The following is a 23,754-nucleotide window of genomic DNA, read 5'->3' on the forward strand; positions in this document are numbered from 1 at the left end:
TCTTGAAGTCACAATTGTCCCACTTACTGGAAATGAACACGGTAATTACTTTCTCTCCCGAGTTCATATTTTTGTTTCATTTTCTTCCAGTTTTTAAAATTCAGTATAATTTAAATACGAAAAGCCAAAGTTTTCAAATCCCAAAATTATTTCTTTTTTTCCATTCAAAAAATTAATAATAATAATAAGCGAAAAAATAATTTCTAGTTCACATTGATATCGCAAAAACTAAATAAGAAAAAAATAAAATTTATTAATTCTGTATTTTTTTCTAAATTTATTCTGTACTTTAAAACGAATTATACTTATTTATAAATTGCAAATATAATAAATTTAAAAAATTTAACAATTTTAAAAGAAAATATAAAATAATTTGAAAAACTGTCGATAGATGGATCTAGTGTTCTCTTTCGTTTAAAGCCTTCCCTTGTCTCCGTCCTAGCAATTTTTAATTATTCAAAATGTCATATGTAATTTAATAAATTAAAAGAAAATATATTGAAATTATTATAAAAACTATTCCGTGTGTTTTTTCCGTAATATATAGATTTTACTGACATTAGTATGGAAACAAAGATTTATTATTTATAATAAAAACAAAAAATAAAAGGAAAAGACATTCATATTTAAAGTAAACTCATACTCTATCGTTCTTCATTCTGAATGACCGTTTTTGGTTATCTTACTTTATAAAAAAATATTTTAAAAAAGATACAGTGAATATGTATTTGAGAAAATATGTTCAAACAAACTCAGACAGATGCTAGACATACCACTTTTTATTATTACAGATGCATTTAATTAAATACAAGTATATTAAAATTATGCAGCGTCATAATACTTGCAAATAACTCCCCTTTTTTTTACTTATATAAGAATACATTTTTAAAATTGTATAAAATACTTCGTATCACATACATACTCTGCACGTTTAAATAATATTAATAAATGTATGTGTAGTATTAATATTATCTTTCCATTAGGCAGAAAATTGATTTTAATTGATGATAATAAAGTATCTAACAAAGCAAAGAAGCATTATAATTAACTATAAAGGGCTGTTAAAAAGAAAAAAAGGAATGTTTCATAATGCGTTACTAGACAGTAAAATGAATCTCGGTCATTTTACAGTTAACAGATGTCGCTATAGTGTGACGGGGTCAGGGTTATCATACTCATCAGTTCGGGCCATATTCGATGTCTCTATATAATTCAAGCGCGTAACAAGTGTAAAAATAGAAGCGTAAAACAGTCTAAAGAATAAAATTGTTCACGGGCCAATTCTATCTCGGTACTGGATTGATTGGCATTTATAAGAAGTAAATTAACATTTTAAAATTTAAAGACAAGTAATGCGGCATTATGTAATGAAATAAGACCTCCACCTGCCTATCAATATTTGAAATTTTTCCAGGCTCATGTAAATTTATAGAAGCTGATTTTGTGATATCGAATGTATTTGAAACTCTTCCAAGTTTTAGATTATTTTATGCAGTTCTATAAATATAAATATATATATATATATATATTTATTTTATTTAATTGTACAGTAAAGATTATTCTTCTTGACTTTAATTTTGTTTTACAAATGTAGATATTTTAGTCTGATTTTTTTTTACCACTTGGCAAAATTTCAAGTGTAAAAGGTTTTCGCGTGAACTGTCAATATTAAAATACATATTCCTATGTAAAATTATCTTTAAAAATGTTGGCTTTCAGTCTACTGATATAAATTGAATGGAATTAAAAGGAAATAATATTTTTAACTAAGCACGCACGTTTATATATAATTTTTGTATAATGTATATTAATAATAATGGAAATTTTTGAAGCATGGATAATTCTATTTATTTCCGTAAATATTTATATTATAATAAAACTTTTAAGTATATTTTTGTTTCAAAAATATGTGTTGCAATATATTAAGTTTAGGACCAACAGGCTTGTTATGGCCTATTTATTTATACAATGGTTAAATTCTTACTCAAAAGTGGAATAAGTATCGATATACTTTTGTATGCTAATAAAAAATTAATTTGAAATTTAAAATTTTTTAAATCATAATTAGTAATTTTAACAATAATTTAATACTAAATTATTTTAAAATAATAATAATATGGATAAATTTTTATTATTTGTCTTGATTAAAATAATAAAAAAAAAACAATTTAATAAAGAAAAATCAATTGGATAAATGTGAGTTAGATTATTGATTTTCTAAATGGAAAAATCAAAAAGTCTATTTCTAGATAAAGCAAATTTATGCTAAATATTTATGAATCTTTTAGATAAAACGAAGGTCCATAAACATTTTATAATAAAAGTGTACGGTTTCTAAGAAACATAAATTTTAATTTATTACATTTACAGTTTCTACGGAGTTGGTTTAATAAATACTTTTGGCATTTTTAAAGACAACAAATAATCCGAATGTCATCATAGAACGCAAAAATATTGTTTTCTGATAGCAGTGTTTATAAAATCGATAGGATAACGTGACAAAATATCATTTCTGCATACTCTAGAGATTAAAATAGCAATATTTTCAGCAATAAAATTACGTTAATTTAATACCTAACGTTTCGACTTATAGAAAATTCTTAAGTAGAATGCGTTGATTACAAGCGAATTAATAGAAACGAAATAATTTTATGTAGTAGAAAATGTATTTTAAAAAATATAATAGCTAAAATTGATTGAAAAACTTTCCTGATTAGTTAATCAAAGGCTACTTTTCCCTTTTTATTCTACACAATTACAAAGCAAAAACTTGATTATAGAATAACTGCTAGTGTTAAAAAAAAAACGGCATTTACGTCATTCCATTAGAGAAAGTTGATTGGACGGTGAGATCATTTCGCAAAAACCAATCAGCTACTGAGTTTCCTGTGGAGGTGACGTCATAACGAAACGTAAACAAAGTGAGAATCATATTGTCGGTTTGTGTTGGTATGAGTGGTTAAGGTGTGTTGTGTTCGATCCGATTTTCTCACTCGTTTGCTAATCCAATTCAGAGTATTGTAGTACTGAGGTAAGCTTCATTTTCTATTATATGATTTTTAAATCTCTCCATACGCTTATACTTTTCATCGAATGACTAAAACAGCTGATCACATACGAGGGAGAAGCTATTTGTTGCTTTCATCGATCGGCATTTTTTTATTTTTTAGATACTTATTCCAGCGATTCTTTCAAAGGGTATATTTTTTTTTCACTTCTGGGATGGTTTAGCATTCGCCAATGCAAGCTAAAATGGATGAACTTTATACAATCGTTATAGGTCTGGTCTAATGTCAAAAAACAGGTTTTGTTCAGACTTTATTGAATAATGGTTCTTCTCTGTAAAGTATATGCTAACAATTAATGCCAAAAATAAAATAATTATTTACTTAATAGATAAAAAAATTCAATTTTTAAGAAGCATATTATTATATAATGTGAATATACAGTATAGTTAAATTAGTAATTCTTACTTATTGTTTAAGAAAGTTTAGATGAGTTCAATTTATTTTATTTTTAGTTAATTGTTATTTATATAAACTGGAATTAAATATTAATTTATTGACCTAAATATAATACTTTAAAAATACTATTTTTTCCTTAGAAATACTATAAATGTTAATACATCTTTTAATTTTATCATAGTTGATATTTAATATTAAAATTGCAAATTAGATCAATACTTAATCAATATAACAATTTTTTAAATGTTTAGAATATATTTAAACTTTAAATCTTTTTTTTTTTTTTTTTTTTTTTATTCTTTATATATAATTATCATTATGCGTACATTAGTTTGTATAGAATGTATTACTTCAATGACAATACATTTATATATTGTATAATAATCTCATTATTATTTTACTGTTAACCGCTGTGTATAGTTCATAGATTATAATTCATAAAACATCTTTGTGTATCTAAAATAGGTCATCTAAGGATGACATTCATCACTGATATAATTCTATTTATATTAACATTTTGAAGCAAGCAATTCTGTTCTCTTCATATTTATCATTTATCATATTTGATAACGCATATGTGTTTATATATATATATATGTGTGTGTGTGTGTGTGTTCTTATCATTAAAATAATAAAAATAGCATCACCGAATAAAAATATTATATGCATATATATTATGTAATTAAGCAAATTTAGTTTATATACTAATTAAAACTGTCTGAAACTGTAGATCTGTAAGCTGTTTCTTGTAAAGCCAGTAAAACGATTATAGGCTGTTACGTCAAACAGCTGTATTGTAAGGAAAAACAGATGTAAGCAATGCAGGAATACGTCACGAATGACGTTTAAGTTTGTTGAGTATGCTTTCTCCACTTTTGGGGACAAGCAGGCTGTTACGAGTACTGAATTTAGATAACAGTTCTTATATTTATAGCTTAAGGCTCTTTTCTCTCGTTTCGAAACTTTTATAAACCTGTTATATGTAAGTAAGTAGGTCTCCACAGAATGCGAAATTAGCGCGTGTCTCCGTTAAAAACGCATCAAGTATGTTTAACAAAAGTGTAAATGTGTTATTATTTTATATTTTTGGCAAGAAAGTGATATTTAGTAATTTATTTCGTTAGACATTGTAGTAAAAGGTACAACACCCAAAGCTCGTAACTGTTGCTATGGGAGCAGACAACACACTTTACTGGCGCTTTTCTACCTGAACTAACGTTCGCTCGCTGCGTTACCATGACGACTCCAATTTGCTTTTTCGTGAATGAAAGACACAAAATCAGCTGATAGAGCGGAAATAAAATGATGCCATTAAATATTTTTATAAATTGACAAAGTTGTAAATTACTCACCGAAGTTTTCGGGAATTTTGACTAATTTTAATGCCGATATCCGTCCTTTCTTATTTTCAATGTCAGCTGAAATGCTTGACATTTCGTTCACGTGCAGATCAGTTTGCCAACTCTAACAATACTTGTTTTATAAATCGTAAAGTGTCACTATATATATACATATATATATAAATATATATTTCGTTTACGGATGTTACATTATTGAATTTCGTTATTAGTAAATAAAAAACAAAATACATTTCGACTATTTCTCTTCACTTTTAACAAGTCACATGTATCTGGTTAATTGAAATGGATTATTTTTCTAGACGGATATTAATTATATTTGGAATAGGAGATACTTATATCGGATAGAAATGATATAAAGCGGATAGAAACCGAGAACAGACATTTTAAAAGTAGAAAAAGTTGTAGTCCTTGGCACAGTTGATCTAATTCACCACTTTCGAAGGACAATTATTTGGATTTGTTCTCGACCTTCAAACATTCAAGCCAAGAATATAAAGAAAAAGAATACACCACCTGCAAGATCTTTATAGGATATCAACTGGAGACTTTCACAACTTTCATTTATATCTGGCATTTTACTTGAGGATTTTAAGTGAAGATTTTCTTACCGAGATAAAACTTCAGAATTAGAATAATGTACTTTAAATTGAACGATAATTATTTTCGCAATTATAATTGCAATTTTTCGAATTAAAATTAATTAGTTGTAGTTTGTCCTTCTGCCTATAATAGAGAGTTAAATTCATATTGCAGCTGTTTCCTCATTATAGCTCTTTTTATTTTTTGCTTCACTACCCATCTCTGCATCTCTTGCATTGAGTTTATTGACCACTACTATTGTCTGTATAAATATATGCATCTACATACATTTTCAGTGATTCAAAAAAAATTAATTTGTTCCTTTTATAAGATTGAAATTTAAGAAATTCTTTCTTACGTAATTCATGATGAAACAGCTATTCAAAAAACCTTAAACAGTGTTCTTTAAATATTTAATTGGAAACAAATATTCTCATCTGTTTCATTCTCAAATTTTAGTATTTGTTATAGTGTTTCAGATCATCAGTTAATATTAGTTAATAATTTGTAGAAATATTACTTAGAGAGTTAGAATATCTTTTACTCCCTCAAAGGATCCACTCTAGAGAGTTACACTTGTCCTTTTAAAATTGTGTAACAACCAAGGTTAATGTATTTTAAGTAACACTTAGTATAGGTAATATGAAAGAATTCACTTGTAACTTGGCATGTAATTTCTACTAAAGATTCTTTACAGAAGGAAGAAATAGGACTTATTCATATAAACTTTAAAATATTTTACTAATACAAAAAATTATTTTAAATTCACATTCAAAAGAAATTCATGAACTAAACTGAAATTAAAACTTAATTGTTTTATGAGGATATTTTATGTAATTATAAACATATATACATTGAATTTGCATTATTCATTGTGAAAAAATAAGACAATAATTTCACTAGATTTGCATCATTCCTTTCAATTTATTCATTCAGTTTTGTAACAAAAGAAGCAATAGTCTTTCATTTTATAGCCAATGCTTACAAAACAGCTTTTGTAATTAAACATTTCCAGGAAATTCTAACATTGAGTAGGTTGTAGTCTATGTAGACATATACCATTGTATTGATAAAATTCTACTGAATATTCAAATCATTGATACTGTTGACCAAATTTATTTGTAACTATAAAATATATTAATTTTATATATTTTTGAATATAATTTTTTATATTTTTTTAATATTAATATATAGAAATTAATTTTATCTTCTTAATATGTTTTCATTATTGATATTAAATATAATCTGAGAACTTGTTAATTTAAAAATTTTTACAGTTAACAGGATTTTAAATCCAATTAACAATTTAAATATGCATATAGAAAAACTTTTGAAGTTTTAAAATGATTATTAATTGGTATAAGAAAGATTTAAGACAGTGTAATTATTTTTAATAATTTAGAATTAAAATTAATGTAAGCAAATTTAAATATTTATTAATTAAACAATTATATTAAGTAAATTAATTTGACCATATTTTCATTACAAAATTTTTGAAAAAACAATTAATGTTTCTTCAATTTATTTTATTAAAGTTAATTATACTTTATCAAATCAGCTGTATTTATAATGAAATAAATAACATTTTTATAATATTTGACAACTTAATAAAATAATAGTTTAATATTTATATAATTTTGTGTAGTATAATGTGCAAATATCACTATAGAAATAACATTTAAATATCTGATATTTTAAATATTAATATATTTACAACAGGTAAATGTTTTGTTGGTTGTGCATTTTTAATAACATTTTTTTCATTAAAATTACTATGAATTTTTATATTAACAAACAAAATTTAGAATACAAACTATCATATAGAATAAAATATTACATTAAATTAAGTTATTATATTTTCAAATCGGTTTTAATTTGTAGACTCTTTAGGGATTACAAACTCAAAACTAATTTTTTAACCAAATAAAAAACATTTGCAAAAAAAGCAAATTGATATCAAATTAAGCAATGTTTTGCAGATTTTGATTTTGTTTTGCTATTTTTTATATAAAATAAATTTATTTATGATGATAAATATAAATTATATTTTATAAATACCAGTATATGTTTGAATAAATTAATTTCAAATATGTAAGTATTAAATATATGAAAATGCTTACATAATATACTTATGTAATAATAAAACAAAGCCAATATTAACTTTGTTTTGTTTTATTGTTATATAAGTAAACAAATTTTAAAATATTTTGTTTAGAAGAATAATATATATTTAATGTTAACTATCTCATAAAATTTTGAAAAAATATTTAGAAAAAAAATAGTCAAATGATTATTAATAGTAACATATAGCATTATATAATTGTTAATTTATGTAGATAGTTATTCAAAATGCTAAGTAGAATATTAAAATTTCAAAATATTTATTTTAGATTCTTTTGTTTCAACTATTACATTTAAGCTACTAAAATAACTTCAAAAAAATGTTGAGTGGATTAGCAAATTATTTATTTGGAGGTGAGAAATCGGATGCTGCTGCGAATTCAGAATGTAGTTTTGATTTTAACACAGAGGAGGAGGATGATGAATGGTTGTTAATTGATGTAGCTGGTAGGTACTGTATTTTTATATCAATAGAATAAATATGTTATAATATGTTAGTATGATATGTATATTTCTCTTATCTTCTTAACCTATCAAAAATTTATTTGAGAATAACATTTTCATGTATAAAAAATTGGCTGACAAATTTACACATTAGTAAAAATACATAGAAAGACTAAAATGTCTTCACTTTTACCATGTCCAATCATCAGGACGACAATCTTCCACTGCAGAGACAACCTTTCTTTAAAAGCTACGACTCTGCAAAAAACATGCAAAACATTCTAAAAGTTCTCTGGTGACAAGCCCAAAACAATTTTAATTGTTTGGGCTTGAAAGGTCATCTTGCAGTGGAAGATTGTCATTCTCAGTGATCGGACATGGTGAAAGTGAAGACATTTTAGTCTTTCTATGTATTTTTACTAATAACATTTTCAGTTTTTTCAGAAGTTTAAGGATTAGTTTCCACATATGAAAATATTATACAGTCAATACCTAGCATATTTCTATATTTCTGGATTAATTGAAAATAGGTAGTAACATCTTTTAAATGTTGTTCCTATTGAAGGCACTATTAAAATAAAAATCACTGTATAACATTGGTTCTTCATATAACACTTTTTAGAACTTTTTTTTTTTTAGGACAGTTGATAAAATACATGAATTTTATCAACTACTTATTCAAAATAAATATTTTCAACATAAGTATAATCATTATCAGGTCCAAACTGAGAAATTAGAATAATGAGGATTTCAAATTGACTCTCTATTTTCAAATCCTTAAAAATAGTTAATGTTGACCCATCCAAGACACAATGTATTATTAATAAAATTAAACAAAAGCTTTTGCATTCTTAACCCCAAAGAACAAGTAGATCTTTTCTTTCTCTATCCAAATACTGTAGAAGAAAAATGGTGCTTCCTTTTGGGAAAATTTATATAAAGATTATAAATGATAAGAAATTGAAAGGAGACAAGCAGATGGGAGATCATTAAGACTTACTCATTTAAAGCCTGAGGTAGAAAAATCAGTGTTGCACTCAAAATGTAATCTTGGGGAGCCAAGTTGAATGGATAAAAATTTTTTTAATGCAAATTTTAAAAAAATCTCACCTTATGCGACTGCTAAATTCATAAGTAATAGATGATGACAGTATATAAATAAAAAAATAAATTTTAATTAAGAAAAAGTTATGAAAATTTACTAGTTTCCCCCCCTTTTACTTAGGGGTGCCGGCACACCTTGGTCCCCCTCTGGAGCATCACTGTCTTATCAACTTTCTTATGAATTGAAATAATTTTTTTAGTTTTTTGACCATATTAAATGAAGAAATTATTCACCTTTTGTTTTTAAGTGTTTCTTATTTTTTATTTGAGGTACTAATGGATTTTATGTATATCTGTAGCAATGAAAAATTGCATTAAAAATGTACTGAATTATATCGAAATTATATAGATTCCAAACAAAATTACAAAATTAATACACTTAAGCATTGGCAGGATATTCTGCAAAGTAAATATTATAGATATAAAAAACTTAACTTGCACTGAATAGTTTATGATTGGTTCTAAGTTCACTTTCATTAGAAATATCTTTAACTTAATAATATTGACATCTATTTTAATCTATGTTTGAGATAACAATTGTTTATTAACATAATGCATGTTTTTATTGTAAAATTAATGTAAATGATGGTGTATTTATTACTTATAAATATCCTTTTACTTAATTTGTTTTGTTATATCTAGTTTATAATAATAAGTATAAATATTTCCAAATACTAAAATTATAATATATTAATATTAAAACTTGTTTAGTCCTAGTTTCATCATATATAGAAAATATATATAGTAAAAAAAAGATATTTTTAATATACTTCAATAAATAAAATTTGATTTGGGTTTAATAACAGATATATTTAGTTGATGTATTTCTAATACAGTAATTATGTTTTGTGGGTAAATGGAAATATTTTGTTTATATATGTTTTGAAATAGATATACAGGGTGTATCAGTACAGCAGTTACAAACTTTCAGGAGAGATAGAGTATACCTAGATGATGGAAAATCACATAGCAATGCATGGTCGGAAATGCTTTCCTGGCGCAGTAGGGACAACACAAAACACAAGAAAGGAAGGACACGAACAGGGTGAGAAAACATGTTTATTAATCTTAGTACAGCAAAAATGCTGGTTCGTCTTTGGCTGGTGTACAGGATAGATGTAGTTATGTAAACTGAAGCATCAGATGACGTTGCATATGCACATGTGGTTGTTACGGCCACACTCACTGTGAAACTTCATTTCTCCTGCCGACAGAGTGGTAGTAGGATGGCACGTTACACAAATGCGGAGCTCGCTGATATGCATCTGGCATATGGGGCTGCTGATTGCAGTTTTGAATACCTTTGATTTTTGCTGTACTAAGAATAATAAACATGTTTTCTCACCCTGTTCGTGTCCTTCCTTTCTTGTGTTTTGTGTTGTCACTACCGTGCCAGGAAAGCATTTCCGACCATGTGATTTCCCATCATCTAGGTATACCTTATCTCTCCTGAAAGTTTGTAACCACTATATTGATACACTCTGTATATAAATAAATAAATAATTTATAATAAATAATATAAATAAATAAGTAAAATATAGAATAAATAAATATGAACAATGATGAACTATCATGCATTACTTTTAAATTTAGAAATTTTATGTTGAAAACCATCCTCTACTCCTTTTATTGGTCATATACTGTAAATTTATTGTTAAATCAAAATTATTTTTTTAAACAATCAGGGATTATACAGATTATATTTTCAATTAAACTTAAATACAATACCTTTAGATTTTATTTATAAAAATAGAAAAGTTCAACATTTAAATAATAATAAAAATGTTTTATTTTTCTGAAAGCAAAAATGAAAATAAAGAATCAATCCAAAAAATTTTCAAACCTTATTGTGAAACATATTTTTGTTTGTAATTTTCCTTAAATTTGAATGATTACACTAAAAAGTATAGTACTGAACCAAATATCTGGCAAGGTTAGGATCAGAAGAGGTATGGATTTTTGGATTTTCCAGTTTTCTGGACCTAGGAAATAATATGTACTTAAAATATAAAATAAACAATGGAAAGTAAAAGAAAAAAACATTTAACATGCCATATGCCATATGATGGAACTGGCATCATGCAACATACATGTGGCAGAAAACAAAACAAAGTGGCTGCTTGGAAAACTACAGCTGTATTACAGCCATCAAATTCAAAACTAGTCAGTTTCAAAACTAACTGGTTTTCTGGTAATCAGACCTATGCCTATTAGCTACAGGGAAACGATGAGGTGGCTAAGGCCCCTCAGCTTAATCAATACTATCTAGACAAAAAATTAGCTATATATCTATATGCTACATAATATAGATAGATATACATAGTAAATATATATATCTTTTGCTTTCATCATGTAAACTTAGGCTACTGTTGCTTATTTTTACACTTAAACTGTAGCTAGTAGGCTCAGTGCTGGTTGAGAAAAAGAAAAATATTATTCATAATTTTTTCAATTTGTTTCTCTAGCCCTCCAATGATTTTTCCCTTGCTACAGGACTGCTGAGAATTCCAGGTTTCTGGAAGTCAGATACACTATTTGGTCCACTACTGTATTTGAATTTATATATATATATATATATATATTTTTTTTAGATTGGAAAATAATCTTTCTTGTTATATAATCTTTATGTATTTTTTTCAATTACTTAAACATGCAAAAGTGTATTTAAAATTTATGAGTTTTAAATATATTAACAAGCTTGCCAATAAATTAAAAAATAATTTTATTTCCACTATTAGTGAGGAATAAGGATAATTACCATAATCATAAAAACAGTAAAAGCTAAATAAAAGGAAAAAATTAATAATTTATATATTTTAGTTTTTCAAAATTTCTAACTAAACTTTAAGAGTAAAAATCTCATAAAAAGAAAAAATAAAATTTTAGAAAGACGTAAGAAAATATATAATTTAAAGAAAAGTTTGCAAAATGTATCCAATATAAATATAAACTTTAAGCACAACATTGATATGAATAATTTATTTTTAATTTATTGATCTTATATCTTTCTGCCAGATCTCAATTCCTTTAGAGATTATATATTGTTTGTATGATGACATGATTGCATGTTGGCATATTTAGGAGCATAGTAACACGAGGAGTTAAGATGCTCCTAAACATTTCAATTTTGTTCTCTCTACTATTGAAACTTTTAAAGCTATTAGCTATCGTCACTTGTATTTGTAACTCTGGACAGAACCCTACTGAGTCTTGTCAGCCACTCAGACCCAAATTTTTTTATTGGGTTATTTTTTTTGTTCTTCCAATCTCTGCTAGATTTACACTAAGAAGAAGGTAAAGAAAAGATGGAATGAGAAAATGGTGTTGTAGACAAAAGAAATACAAGACAGAAAAATACAGGAAGCCTTGCCAGCTCTGGAATGTTACAAGCTAGCAACAATAATAATACGTATAAAAATTTAAAATGACTAGATGATTCTCAGAAGTGTGTTATATAGGCTAAAAGAAAATTAAATTAAGTTGGAATATTAAACTAATTAAAATTACATCAATAATTATTTCATTAATAACAATCAATTATAGTAGATAATTAGATGATATTTAAATGTACATCTAATGCTGACTGAATTGTGTGTGATCAACATTAATAAGTTCTAGAAGTACATTATTTTATTCCATTACATATACAATTTCTTAATAATTTTCAGTAATATATTAACCATCAAATAGATAACATGAATTTATTTATGAAAATTTATAGTTTATTTTAAAAAACAAAACTTGTAATAATATAAATGATTAAAATTTAGTCATTATAAATTACAACAAGTAAATACTGCAGCGGTTCTTTATTAATCTATGTGACATCTGCAGTAGTATATCATTATTCCCATATACTTTTACATATCAAACAAAATATATATTAATAAAATTACAAAATTTTAAAAAGTTATAAAAAAAAACTTTGTCACATTTTAATTTTAAAGAATATTTCAAAGAACAATAAAAAATGTTCACAGTGATGAAAAAATTCCACAATTGATAAACATCACAAGCACATTTCACAACAGACCTTTACTTGCAGGTTACTGTTGGAATAAGAGTTTTTATCCTCTCCATAGCTGACTTCTGTCAGAATTGCCCACAATAATTTACATGAGTTTGTATGAAAAGGTTTAGTAAAATTACAAAAAGTTTTATCACAATTTTAAAAAATATTTCAAAGAACAATCTGTGCACTGCATCTTCTTCATCTAGAGCAGGAGTCACCAAACTACGGCCCACGAGGTCAGTTCATCCAGCCCATTGCCACACTGTTCCACAAATAAATAATTATATTTTAGCTCATATGGAAATATCATAGATTGAAGATAATTCTTTCTTCCACAAAAACCTTGACAATCCAGTGTTAGGTGTTTATACAACTGCTAACGTTTTCAACCCCGTCGGGGTCTTCATCAGGCACAGCACAAAGGTAGTTTCAAATACCAGTGAATGGAACCAAGAAACCAAAGCGAACTCTATTCCAATTTTTGAAATCATGGAATTGAAAGATAAGATGGAACATTATGCTCAAGCTAGGATGTTATCTACACATGCGTACAATTACGTTATATTTTTTTTGCTGTGCCTGATGAAGACCCCGACGGGGTTGAAAACGTTAGCAGTTGTATAAACACCTAACACTGGATTGTCAAGGTTTTTGTGGAAGAAAGAATTATAATTCATCCAGTTTACAGTAAGAAGTATAGTTGATTGAAGATAAACTTACTATGTAGAAAAATTAAAATAAGTGTCAGTAAAAATGTCAAAACTGGTCCAATCTGATTTTTGCATTTAACAGTAATATAATTTTTAGGAAAATCAGTGAAATAAAAAATTTGGCAAATTTTTGCAACTTTGGATATCAGAGTGCTTTTTGTGTAAGTACCTGCAATGAAGTTTCTAACAAAAGTGATTACAAGTTTGCTGCAGTGATCATGTTTGGTAAATAAATATGTTGGTTGTCTTTATTTTTTGTGTATTCAATATACTATATTGAACAAAATGATTATGCGGTCCGCACTCGTCATTCTTTCAGTTATGTATCCTTCTGTGAAAAAAGTTTGATGACCCCTGATCTAGAGCAATAATTCCCAACTTATTTTAATTGCAGGACCACTTAACACTTTGATAAAAAAGTTTTGAAACTTGAGAATTTTTACTGATATAAATAACACAAAATAAATCATAAGTAATTTATTTAGCAAACATAAAATAAAGATTAATTAAGGAAAAAAAAAATTAATTCAAACTGGTAATTAATGTGAAAGATTAATTTTTGCAGATTATTTTGTCAGCAGATGTGGGAGCTCAACTATTGGGATAATCAAATACATTCAATTTTTTCATGACTCTCTAAACAAACACTCAAGTATTTAAATATTGCTACTCACTGGGGATAATTTCTCTGACAGGAATGAACACTTCAGTTTTAAAATACACAGGAGAGAATCAAATACATGATTTGATATTCCCACCATTAGACTCAATGGATTTTAATTTCCACAAATATGAGCAGTGCAGAGTCTGTGCACAGGTTCTTTTTCCTTAGAATAATAATAATTTTTGAAACTTTATAAATTTTTCATACATATCTTAACTATAAATTAAAGCTCAAAATCCAATTTTTATTGTGGAACCCCAAATTTTATCAACAGAACCCTAAGGTTCCATGGACACAAGTTGGGAACTGCTGATCTAGAGAGATCTACCACTGTGAAAAAATAATATATTGGAAATTTAAATATGGAAAATCTTTTAGTTAACTTTTATTATTTCAAATAAAATAATTATGCATTATTATTCAACATTCTACTAAATTTTATTTTAAGAAATAAAAGATTATCAAAATAAATAAGCTATTTACCCTAAAATAATGGATTTTAAAGATGATTTTAAAATGGTTTAATCCTACTCTTACCATAGATCTTGTTCTCAAATTGCATTTTTTATTAATTATTAAAAGGAATATATAAAAAAAAAAGGAAAGAAAATTTAGGAAAATATTTTAATAAATTTTATTTTGTTCTAATTTATAGAATCATCATTTTTAGTTTAGATGTGAAATATATTAAAACATTTCCCTCTATTTTTATAAATAGAGTTATTTATTCTTAATGTAAACAAATTTTAATTTAGTTCTGTTAAAATGCAAATTGGATACAATAAAGTTATTTTAGCTAATATTTTGATTATATGATTGATCTTGATTACATAACAATCACTAAATTATTATCACAATCATAAGATGAAAGCAAGTACATGACAATGTAGAAATATACACATATGAGTGCACATTTTCTTTTCTTTTTTTTCAACAATCTTGTTATTATCGACAATTGTAAAACTTTATTATAAAAAAATGAATGTTAATGGTTATCATAGAAAACAAAACATATTAGTTTTTGATGGTTTTTAAAGTTTTTTATTTGGAATAATGAAGTTGTTAAAATGATTTGATGATTCCAAGAATAAAATAAAATAAAAATTGATTATAAATTTATTACTGTAATAAAACATTTTTATTGTTTTAGGAACTCTTGTTATAAACTAATCTCCTTTACTAAGAGTTAGATTTGAATTTGTTTCATTTCCGAGAATGATTATATTCATTGGTAAAATGTTTTCAAATTTTCATAAATGAATAAATTTCAATTACACAGAACAATTAATTAAAAATATTTAGAATATTAAATTATAATTAATATTTGGTTGTTTAAACTGTTAATTAAAATAAAAATAGAAGATAAAAGTATTGAAAACAACTTGGTACTTGTAAGAAAGTATTAAAAAATTGTTAACTACAAGAAATCCTCATTAGTTCGAAATTCAAGGGACAAAATAATCTCGACTTTGAATTATACAAGATTTACATATTTCTGTATGATATGCCAAATGTCATGTAACTGATATAACTTATTAAGTAAATGGAATATGGCTACATATACAAAATGCTATTTTTGTTAATTAATAATTATATAAATAAACTACAGGTAAACAGCACATATCTCACAGGTCACCAGATAGGTTTTATAAAAAATAAAGCAGAATTCCTCAAAATGTAGCCCAAAATTATTTTTAAAGTGGCCAAGGCCAAAAAGTAGTAAATCGCCCAAATGTAGTAGCTTAGAGCCCTACAAATATCTTTATCTGCTACTCATATCCCAATCTTGCAATCCTGAAAGACCAGCCATATTTTACTAGATAAGAGAAAAAAAAACTGTAGTTCATGGGTAAGGTAACTCTCAAAAATGTATTACTGTAAAAGCAAAGCCATATTGACCAAATTACCAGATTAGAATGGGTATTGTTCTCAAATGGCATGAAGGCACTTTGATCTAAATGAGCGAGTTAACATATGCATGTCAGAATTTGGACAGAATTTTCATTTTGAATTTTGAAGTAGCTGTATTTTGAATTAACCAAATTCCTTAGCATGTAAATCTCTATATCCCCAGCTGGGACATAAGTACAGTTACAAACTAACAAGATTTCAAACTATCTGAGTTTGAATTAACAAGGATTTCCTGTATATAAATAAATTAAAATTAGAGTGTTATCTGTTATATTTTATGAAAGAATTTTTATTTCTTGAACATAAACAAAACAAATTGTGCCAAATTTTCAGTTTTCAAAATAAAATTTTTTATGTCATCTTCAGTTTGTAATAGATTTACTTTTAGAATGATGTTTTTGTTTTTAGTTTAAAAGAAAACTTGTTTAACAATTTATAAAATTTGGAATTTTTGATATTCATTGCAAAGTTTCACATGTTTAAATGAAAATATCTTTGATTTTGATGATAATATGTGTACAAAAATTTTGTACTTTTATATTATGCTATGTTTCTAAAAACTGCAAGAAGTTTGTTTCAATTAAATATTACTCACCCTCATTGGGCTGCAATTTGAAAAAATTGTAGACCTATGAATTCCCAATGTTGTCCATCTGTGTTTCCTTAATCTCAAGAAGTGTTAGATAAATGAATTTCAAGACCAGTTATGGAAAGCTTAGGGACAGGAGGCCCCAATTAACTATACAAACTTCTGATTCAAATCAGAATTCATGTTATTTCAATTCAAAAATTTTCCCATGAAAGGAGTTAGATAGATGACTGGAATGACTCCATTGCTAATAGAAAAGTATGATGTACAGGGGCAAGACACTACAGTACTAGTTTATAGTGAAGAGCATGTATTTTAAATTAAATAAATTAAAAATATGATTAAAAATTGAAGCCTGGCATGTGATGATGTCTCAATAAATAATTGCTCGTTTTCCAATGTATTTGCAAAGTGGCCTGTTTTTTTCATAATTTAGATTGAAATTTTTACTTTAGTTATTGTCATAAAAATTTATTTTTAATTGTAATAAAGATTAATAATTATTATTCAATTTTTGAAAATTTATACAATGTTTACTAGTTCTGAATAAAAATATAACCATAAGTTTCATTGTATGCTTGTGTTATATACAAGATGATATCAGAAAGTTCCCAGACTTAGCTGGCATTACTATATCATTAAACAGAAGTGCACATGCTTGTCAAGATCATTGCTTCTAAATCTGCTGATTCATTATGCCAAGTGGTCTTGTAGTGCAAATACACATTCAGTCATTATGCGCAGTTTTTATAAAGTAGTGCAAAGATCACTCTGCAATCAATGTGATGTCAGACAGATTCAAGCAGAATGCAGAAATCAAGTTTTGTGTGAAGCTCAGGAAATCTGCAACTAAGACCCTCAAAATGCTTCATCATATGGTGAACATTTGTTAGGTTGAACATAGGTTTTTGAACAGCACATACATTTCAAGGTTGATCAAGTTTGGTTCAAGATGACAAGCATTTGAGATGGCCAACCACCAGTAGAACAGAAAAAAACATCAAAAAAATTTGTCAACTGATTCATGAGGAGTGTCGCTGAACAATCTATCAGCTCTATAGAATGGTTGGAATCAGTTATGGAGCTTGCCAGGAGATTCTCATTGACAATTTGAACATGCATTGCATTTCTGCAAAGTTTGTGGCCAGCTCCTGACAGGTGAACAAACATAGTGGAATCTTGACATAAAATGAACAACAACTCAACTTTCTTATTGATGATCATTAAGGCCTATGAAACATGGGTTTATGGCTATGATCCTGAAACAAAACAACAGTCATCATAATGGAAGAACCCACAATCACCAAAACCAAGAACACTGTGGCATGTTCATGGATTTTTTTTTACGTTAGGGGTATCATCACTGAGAATTTGTTTCTTGTGGCCTGACAGTCAATTCTTACTTTTACTGTGATGCTTTGAGGCACTTTAGACAAAATGTGAGACAAAAAAGACCAGACTGTGGCACAACTGCAATTTGCTGTTACATCATAACAATGAGCCCTCTCATATCTCTTTGACGACAAGTTTTTGACAATAAAAGGATGGTGATTGTTCCGACCTTCCTACTCGCTTGATTTAGCCCTCTCTGATTTTGTCTTGTTCCTGAAAATGAAATTGAAGTTGAAAGGGCATTGCTTCAAGATCATCAACAAAATCCAAGAGGAATTGCAGGTTGTATTGGATAGCTTGCAAGAAGACTTCCATGATGTCTTTGAGTCATGGAAGAAGCACTGGGATCACCGTGTACATTCCCAAGGAGACTATTTTGAAAAGGATGGTAATTAAATTCTAATAACATTATCCTGTAAATTCTTATAGGCTTAGTCTGGGAACTTTTTGATGCCACCTTGTATCATGTTCAGACAAATTTATATTGTAAAATTGAACTTTTTAGGCTGTATTTTATCTTATACACTAGCTGGGGCCAATCTAGTAATTATCTTACCCTGGGCAAGATAGTTATTTGTTGCCCCTTTTGAATATAGGCATAGTGTAATTTAATGAAAAGATCTGAGGTCTTGGACCTCACAATTTATTATTATTATCTGAAATTAAGAATATTTTATTATTTTTATTTTCTTCAGCCAATTTTTCCAACCCTAGCAAACTGCCTCCCTAAGCAGCTGTTTACCTTGCCCACTTCTGTATTGGCCTCTGTTCACTAGATACAATATTAAGTATATAAATTAATATTTTATATTAAAAAAAAATTATTTTTCTTACTAAAATGTTACTTTTATAGATATATTAAGTGTGATCAAAAAGTCATTGTGCATTATTTTTTATTTGTCCTATTAGAGAAAATACTATATTACATAAGGATCCAAAAGATTGGACCTTCCTCTAAGATCTTGTGCAGTGATGTTTATGTACTGTATATATCTGAGAACCTGCGATCCAGATGTTCAAAAATGGAAGGTTCATTGCAGTCATCAGCATATGAACAGCATAGTATCGTTTGATTTTTCTGGGCAAAAGGATGGAATGCCTTTTAAATTCATAGTGAAATGTTCCAGTGTATAGCGAACAATGCTAGCAAAAAGAAGTGTTCAGTGGCATAAAGAATTTCAGAACAGGCAAACCAGTATTGCAGATGAAGATTGGTCTAGACAACTGCATATATCTTTCACTGATATAAACGTTGCCCTAGTAAAAGAAAAGGTCAAGAAAATAAAATAACACACTAACCTTAAGTTTCTTTTAGCAGAAAGATTTAAAAATTAACACAAATGTGAAAAAATTAAGATAAACAAATGCTTTCTGTCTACTTATAGGTTGTTGAAACTTTTAAGGAGACACTACTAAGAGGCTGTTGTCTACATGCTTTCGATTGTTGAAATTCTTTGATATTGGAAAATGGAATGCTCTGAAAAAGCTTATATAAATTCAATTTTTGACCAATGGGGTGTTTCCAATTGTATTTGATGTAATAAGTTCTTTATAATGATGTGTTGAATAAGGCCTTCCATGTGTGGGAAATTTATTTTTTTCCTTTAAAGTTGATGAACATTCCCTGCTTTTCTGCCTTAAAGATTTCTATCACCTCTAATGTCTTGAAATGTTCTGTATTGTCTGTACTTATTATCTCTCTTGCTTGTTGTAAGTTGGCTTGAATATTGTTTTTACTAGCATATATTGAAAGAACAGTGGATTGCCTTTTATTTTCTATGTCCAATTTGTGTTCCGTTATATGTTTTTTAATTGCTCTCTTAGTAAAACCAATGTATACTAGATCCTTTTTGGAACCTTTCATCTCTAAGAAGTATTTTATAAATCTCAGAGGCTCTTTGATAGTCAATGGTGTCTTATGTTGTGAAGAAGCTTCAAAATGTACAGGCTCCTTTTGGACATTATTTTTGCTCCTATATAAGACCCAACTTTCTTGTGTATATTTTGCAAGTACTGTACCTTTCATAAGGTATAATTTTACATTGGTAGATAGATTAGTTTGATGTGCTGTACATGTGTACATTGCTATGTGCACCTTCCATATCTGTTGTTCTTGCCTAATGCTTACAGGCTAATTTGTAAATTAAGTTTCTAGGGTAACCATGTATTGTAGCCATTGTAGGCTTACATCCATTTTAATAAAATAGAAGATACTAAGACAGAACTAGAGCATATAGCAGACTTATATGTTCTTGTTCTGTCTTAGTATCTTCTATTTTATTACAATGGGTGTAGGCAGCAATTATTATATCCAAATGGGTCATTAGAATCAGCTGGTATGTATAATGGAATGAGTAATTATTTATTGTGACATCATCACAATGCCAGACTGCAATTTTTAATAATATTTTAAATTTATTTAACTTAAAATATATGCTTTCCATCTCAAATTGTACTGTAGTAGCTTGCCCCTGTATATCATTCTTTTCCTTTAACCTTAGAGTCATGCTAGTCATCTATCTAAAACCTTTCAGGGAATAATTTTTGAATTGAAATAACATGACTTCTGGTTTTCATCGGAAGTTCTTATGTAGTTAATCAGGGTTTCCATGTCTGATCTCGTCTTTCATCAATTCTCAAGATTAAGGAAGGATGGATGGATGGACAACAGTGAGAATTTATAGGTCTACAATTTTTTTCAAATTGCAGCCAAACAAAATTTGGCTTATAGTACAGGCATACCTTGATTAATGAAGAGGATGTGTTTCACAAAATGACTTTGTTAAGTGAAATTTCATTCTGAGGTAAAAATACTATGGCCTTAATAGAGATATATTCTTACATAAAGAAAATGAGACTTTTTTGAAAAAAGAAAAGCTATATTAAATGAAAAGTCAGTGTCACATTCCAAACAAATATAAAATCACATTTTAAAATAGGAATCTAAAGTTGATTGTTTATGCATTTTTTTCTCTTTCATTTAACAATTGCCTGTACAGATTTATTTCAATTAACACTGATTGCTTAACAATTACACTTCTTCCTAAACCATGATCATTTTCAATTTCATTCAAACACGTTTTTAAATCTTTGATTGCTAACACTTTTTCAGTAGGGACTTCTTTAATTTTGTCTTCGTTTCTTGGCTTCATTGTTAACAAGTTTTTCTAAATCTTCCACTGAGAAACCATCATCTTTTCCATTTAATGCAAAAATCTTCCATTGTCTTACATCCTCTTTGTCCATATTTTCAAAACCTATTGATTGAACCATCTGGATAACTTCATTTTTAATCTGTTGAATTTTATTTTCTTTTTCTAATACAACTTATTCATATTTCATTCCTCATTTATTGCACTACACCACACTGAAACACAAGTTACAATATGTGACAATTACTCCAATGATGTGTGAAACTGTTAAAACACACTTAAAACTTGGAGTATGTGACAAGTCACCATCATTTGGAAATCAGATGATTTTCGTGTTGACCATGAAATTTTAATATTTTTATGTTAAATGAGAAAATTGCAGACTTCGTTATATTGAGACTTTGTTACTAGAGTAACATTAACTGAAATATGCCTGTATATCATCAAATCAAAGCCTTGTCATTGAAATAAACTTGAAATATAGTTGAGTCCGCATAAGTCGTCGTAGGTATAAGTAGACACTGTCCATTAAGTAGTCAGTTTTCTGTGGTCCCAGCTGACTTACATAGGCATTAATGTTAAAAAAAACTCTGGTTTACTCGACATTGTTTAACTTGTCACCACTGGATGAATCGACATACTTTTTCTGTCTCATACTCGTTCAGACATCTGATAAGTCAACTCCCTCTTGAAAAACATGAGTTCACTGCACGGTAAGCTGTGTGGTGTGAACTCATTTTTTTCAGGAGGGGAGTCAACTTATTTATTAATATATACATAGTAATAATAAAAATACCTTAACATTTTATGTATTTTTGTAGATAAAATAATAACAGATAAACAAAAAAATATACAATCTATATCAACATCACAGCAGAATCCAATTTTGCATTTTCTCACTTTTCATTCATGCATTATTTGTAGCATGTGTTTCACATTTCTGTTAGAAATAAGTATCTGAAAGCTAGCAATGCTTATGCTGAAGGAAAAATATGAACTTGTATCTGAATTTGAATGTAATAAAACTTTGCAAGCCAAATTTGCAAAACAAGAAAACCTTCCAAGAACAACATTGGTGGGAATTCTGAAGAAAAAAGAGGAAATTAAGAAACTTTTTCTTGGGTCTTCATTGTGGCTGTCTCGATAACGCCAGAGAAAGTCATGTACAAAGATGTGGAAGATGCTCTGGTACATTGGCTAAAGCAAATTTGTTCATCGAATCTTCCTGTTTCAGGGACAATACTGGAAAAAAAAGTGATGGAAATCGCCGAGGTACTTGGAGTAAAAATCAACTTTAGTGCCAGTGATGGATGGTCGGAGACTGTATAAAGCACTACTGTATTTTCCTAATTGTAGTTTTGTGGTTTTTTTCAACTTTGTTTTAGTCGTCATATCAGATATCTCAGCACATTTCCACTTCCCCTTGGGGTGTTGACTTATGCAGACTTGACTGTATTTAAAAAGTGGGTGTTGATGTTGTTCCTTTGGTCTAATTGTAAAGCAGGCAGTATGGATTGTTGTTCAAAAATGGCAGGAATTCATGTATGTTAGGTTTAGTTTTCCAAAATACAGCATACAAATATCATCAACATATCTTTTATATATGTAGATGTGCTGGAGGAATTTAGATAAGACTTTGCCTTCCAAGAGTTGAATCACCATTTTGCATAGGCTCTAGATAAAGGACTACCCATGGGACCACCTCTTTTTTGAGGGTAAATGTTGTCTTTTAGGAATAAACTGGATGTGTAACATATCATTTGAGAATTTATTGATGGTATGCTGGATTTGTAACCTTCTGTATGAGATAGTCACAGAGACTATAGAAAGCTCCAATCTGATGAATGGATATAATGATTTGTATTTGAATTTTATGGTACAGGAAAGTTGCTTATCAGTGGGTCCCAAATCTTTCAGATAAGAAAAATAAGATTACATAGAAATTTTTTTATTGCACTTGAAATGATACCAGGAAGAAGGTAAAGACTTTTTGAACAGAATTGTTATAAGTAATGAATCATGGGTGCAATGGTGGAACTGTAACATTATATTCTGGCAGGAAGACAAAATGACATGGACAAAGAATTCTGATTCACCTCCACCAAAAATAGTGCAAAACTTCCATCTGCTGGCGAGGTAATACTGACAACTTCCTGACACTGACATGGGACAATTCATTTGGAGTTTCCACCCAATAAAAGTTCTTTGATTATCACCAACCATGCAAAGATGCTTTCACATAGCAATCAAA

The 23,754-nt window shown here is 27.8% G+C and overlaps 1 protein-coding gene across 1 annotated transcript in view; it reads left to right on the top strand.

The window, feature by feature from the left end:
- Positions 1-2,906: 2,906 nt before the first annotated feature.
- The window catches only part of LOC136983954 (tumor protein p53-inducible nuclear protein 1-like), a 30,371-nt gene continuing 9,523 nt past the window's right edge, over positions 2,907-23,754 (top strand). Inside the window, exons 1-2 of the mRNA XM_067280851.1 lie at positions 2,907-3,031; positions 7,795-7,972. Coding sequence (XP_067136952.1) covers positions 7,846-7,972 — 127 coding nt within the window. The 5' untranslated portion in view covers positions 2,907-3,031; positions 7,795-7,845. The remainder of the gene's footprint in view (positions 3,032-7,794; positions 7,973-23,754) is intronic.

Source organism: Centruroides vittatus, unplaced genomic scaffold (assembly GCF_030686945.1).
Source record: "Centruroides vittatus isolate TY-2023 unplaced genomic scaffold, ASM3068694v2 contig_898, whole genome shotgun sequence".
NCBI classification, from domain to species: Eukaryota; Metazoa; Arthropoda; class Arachnida; order Scorpiones; family Buthidae; genus Centruroides; species Centruroides vittatus.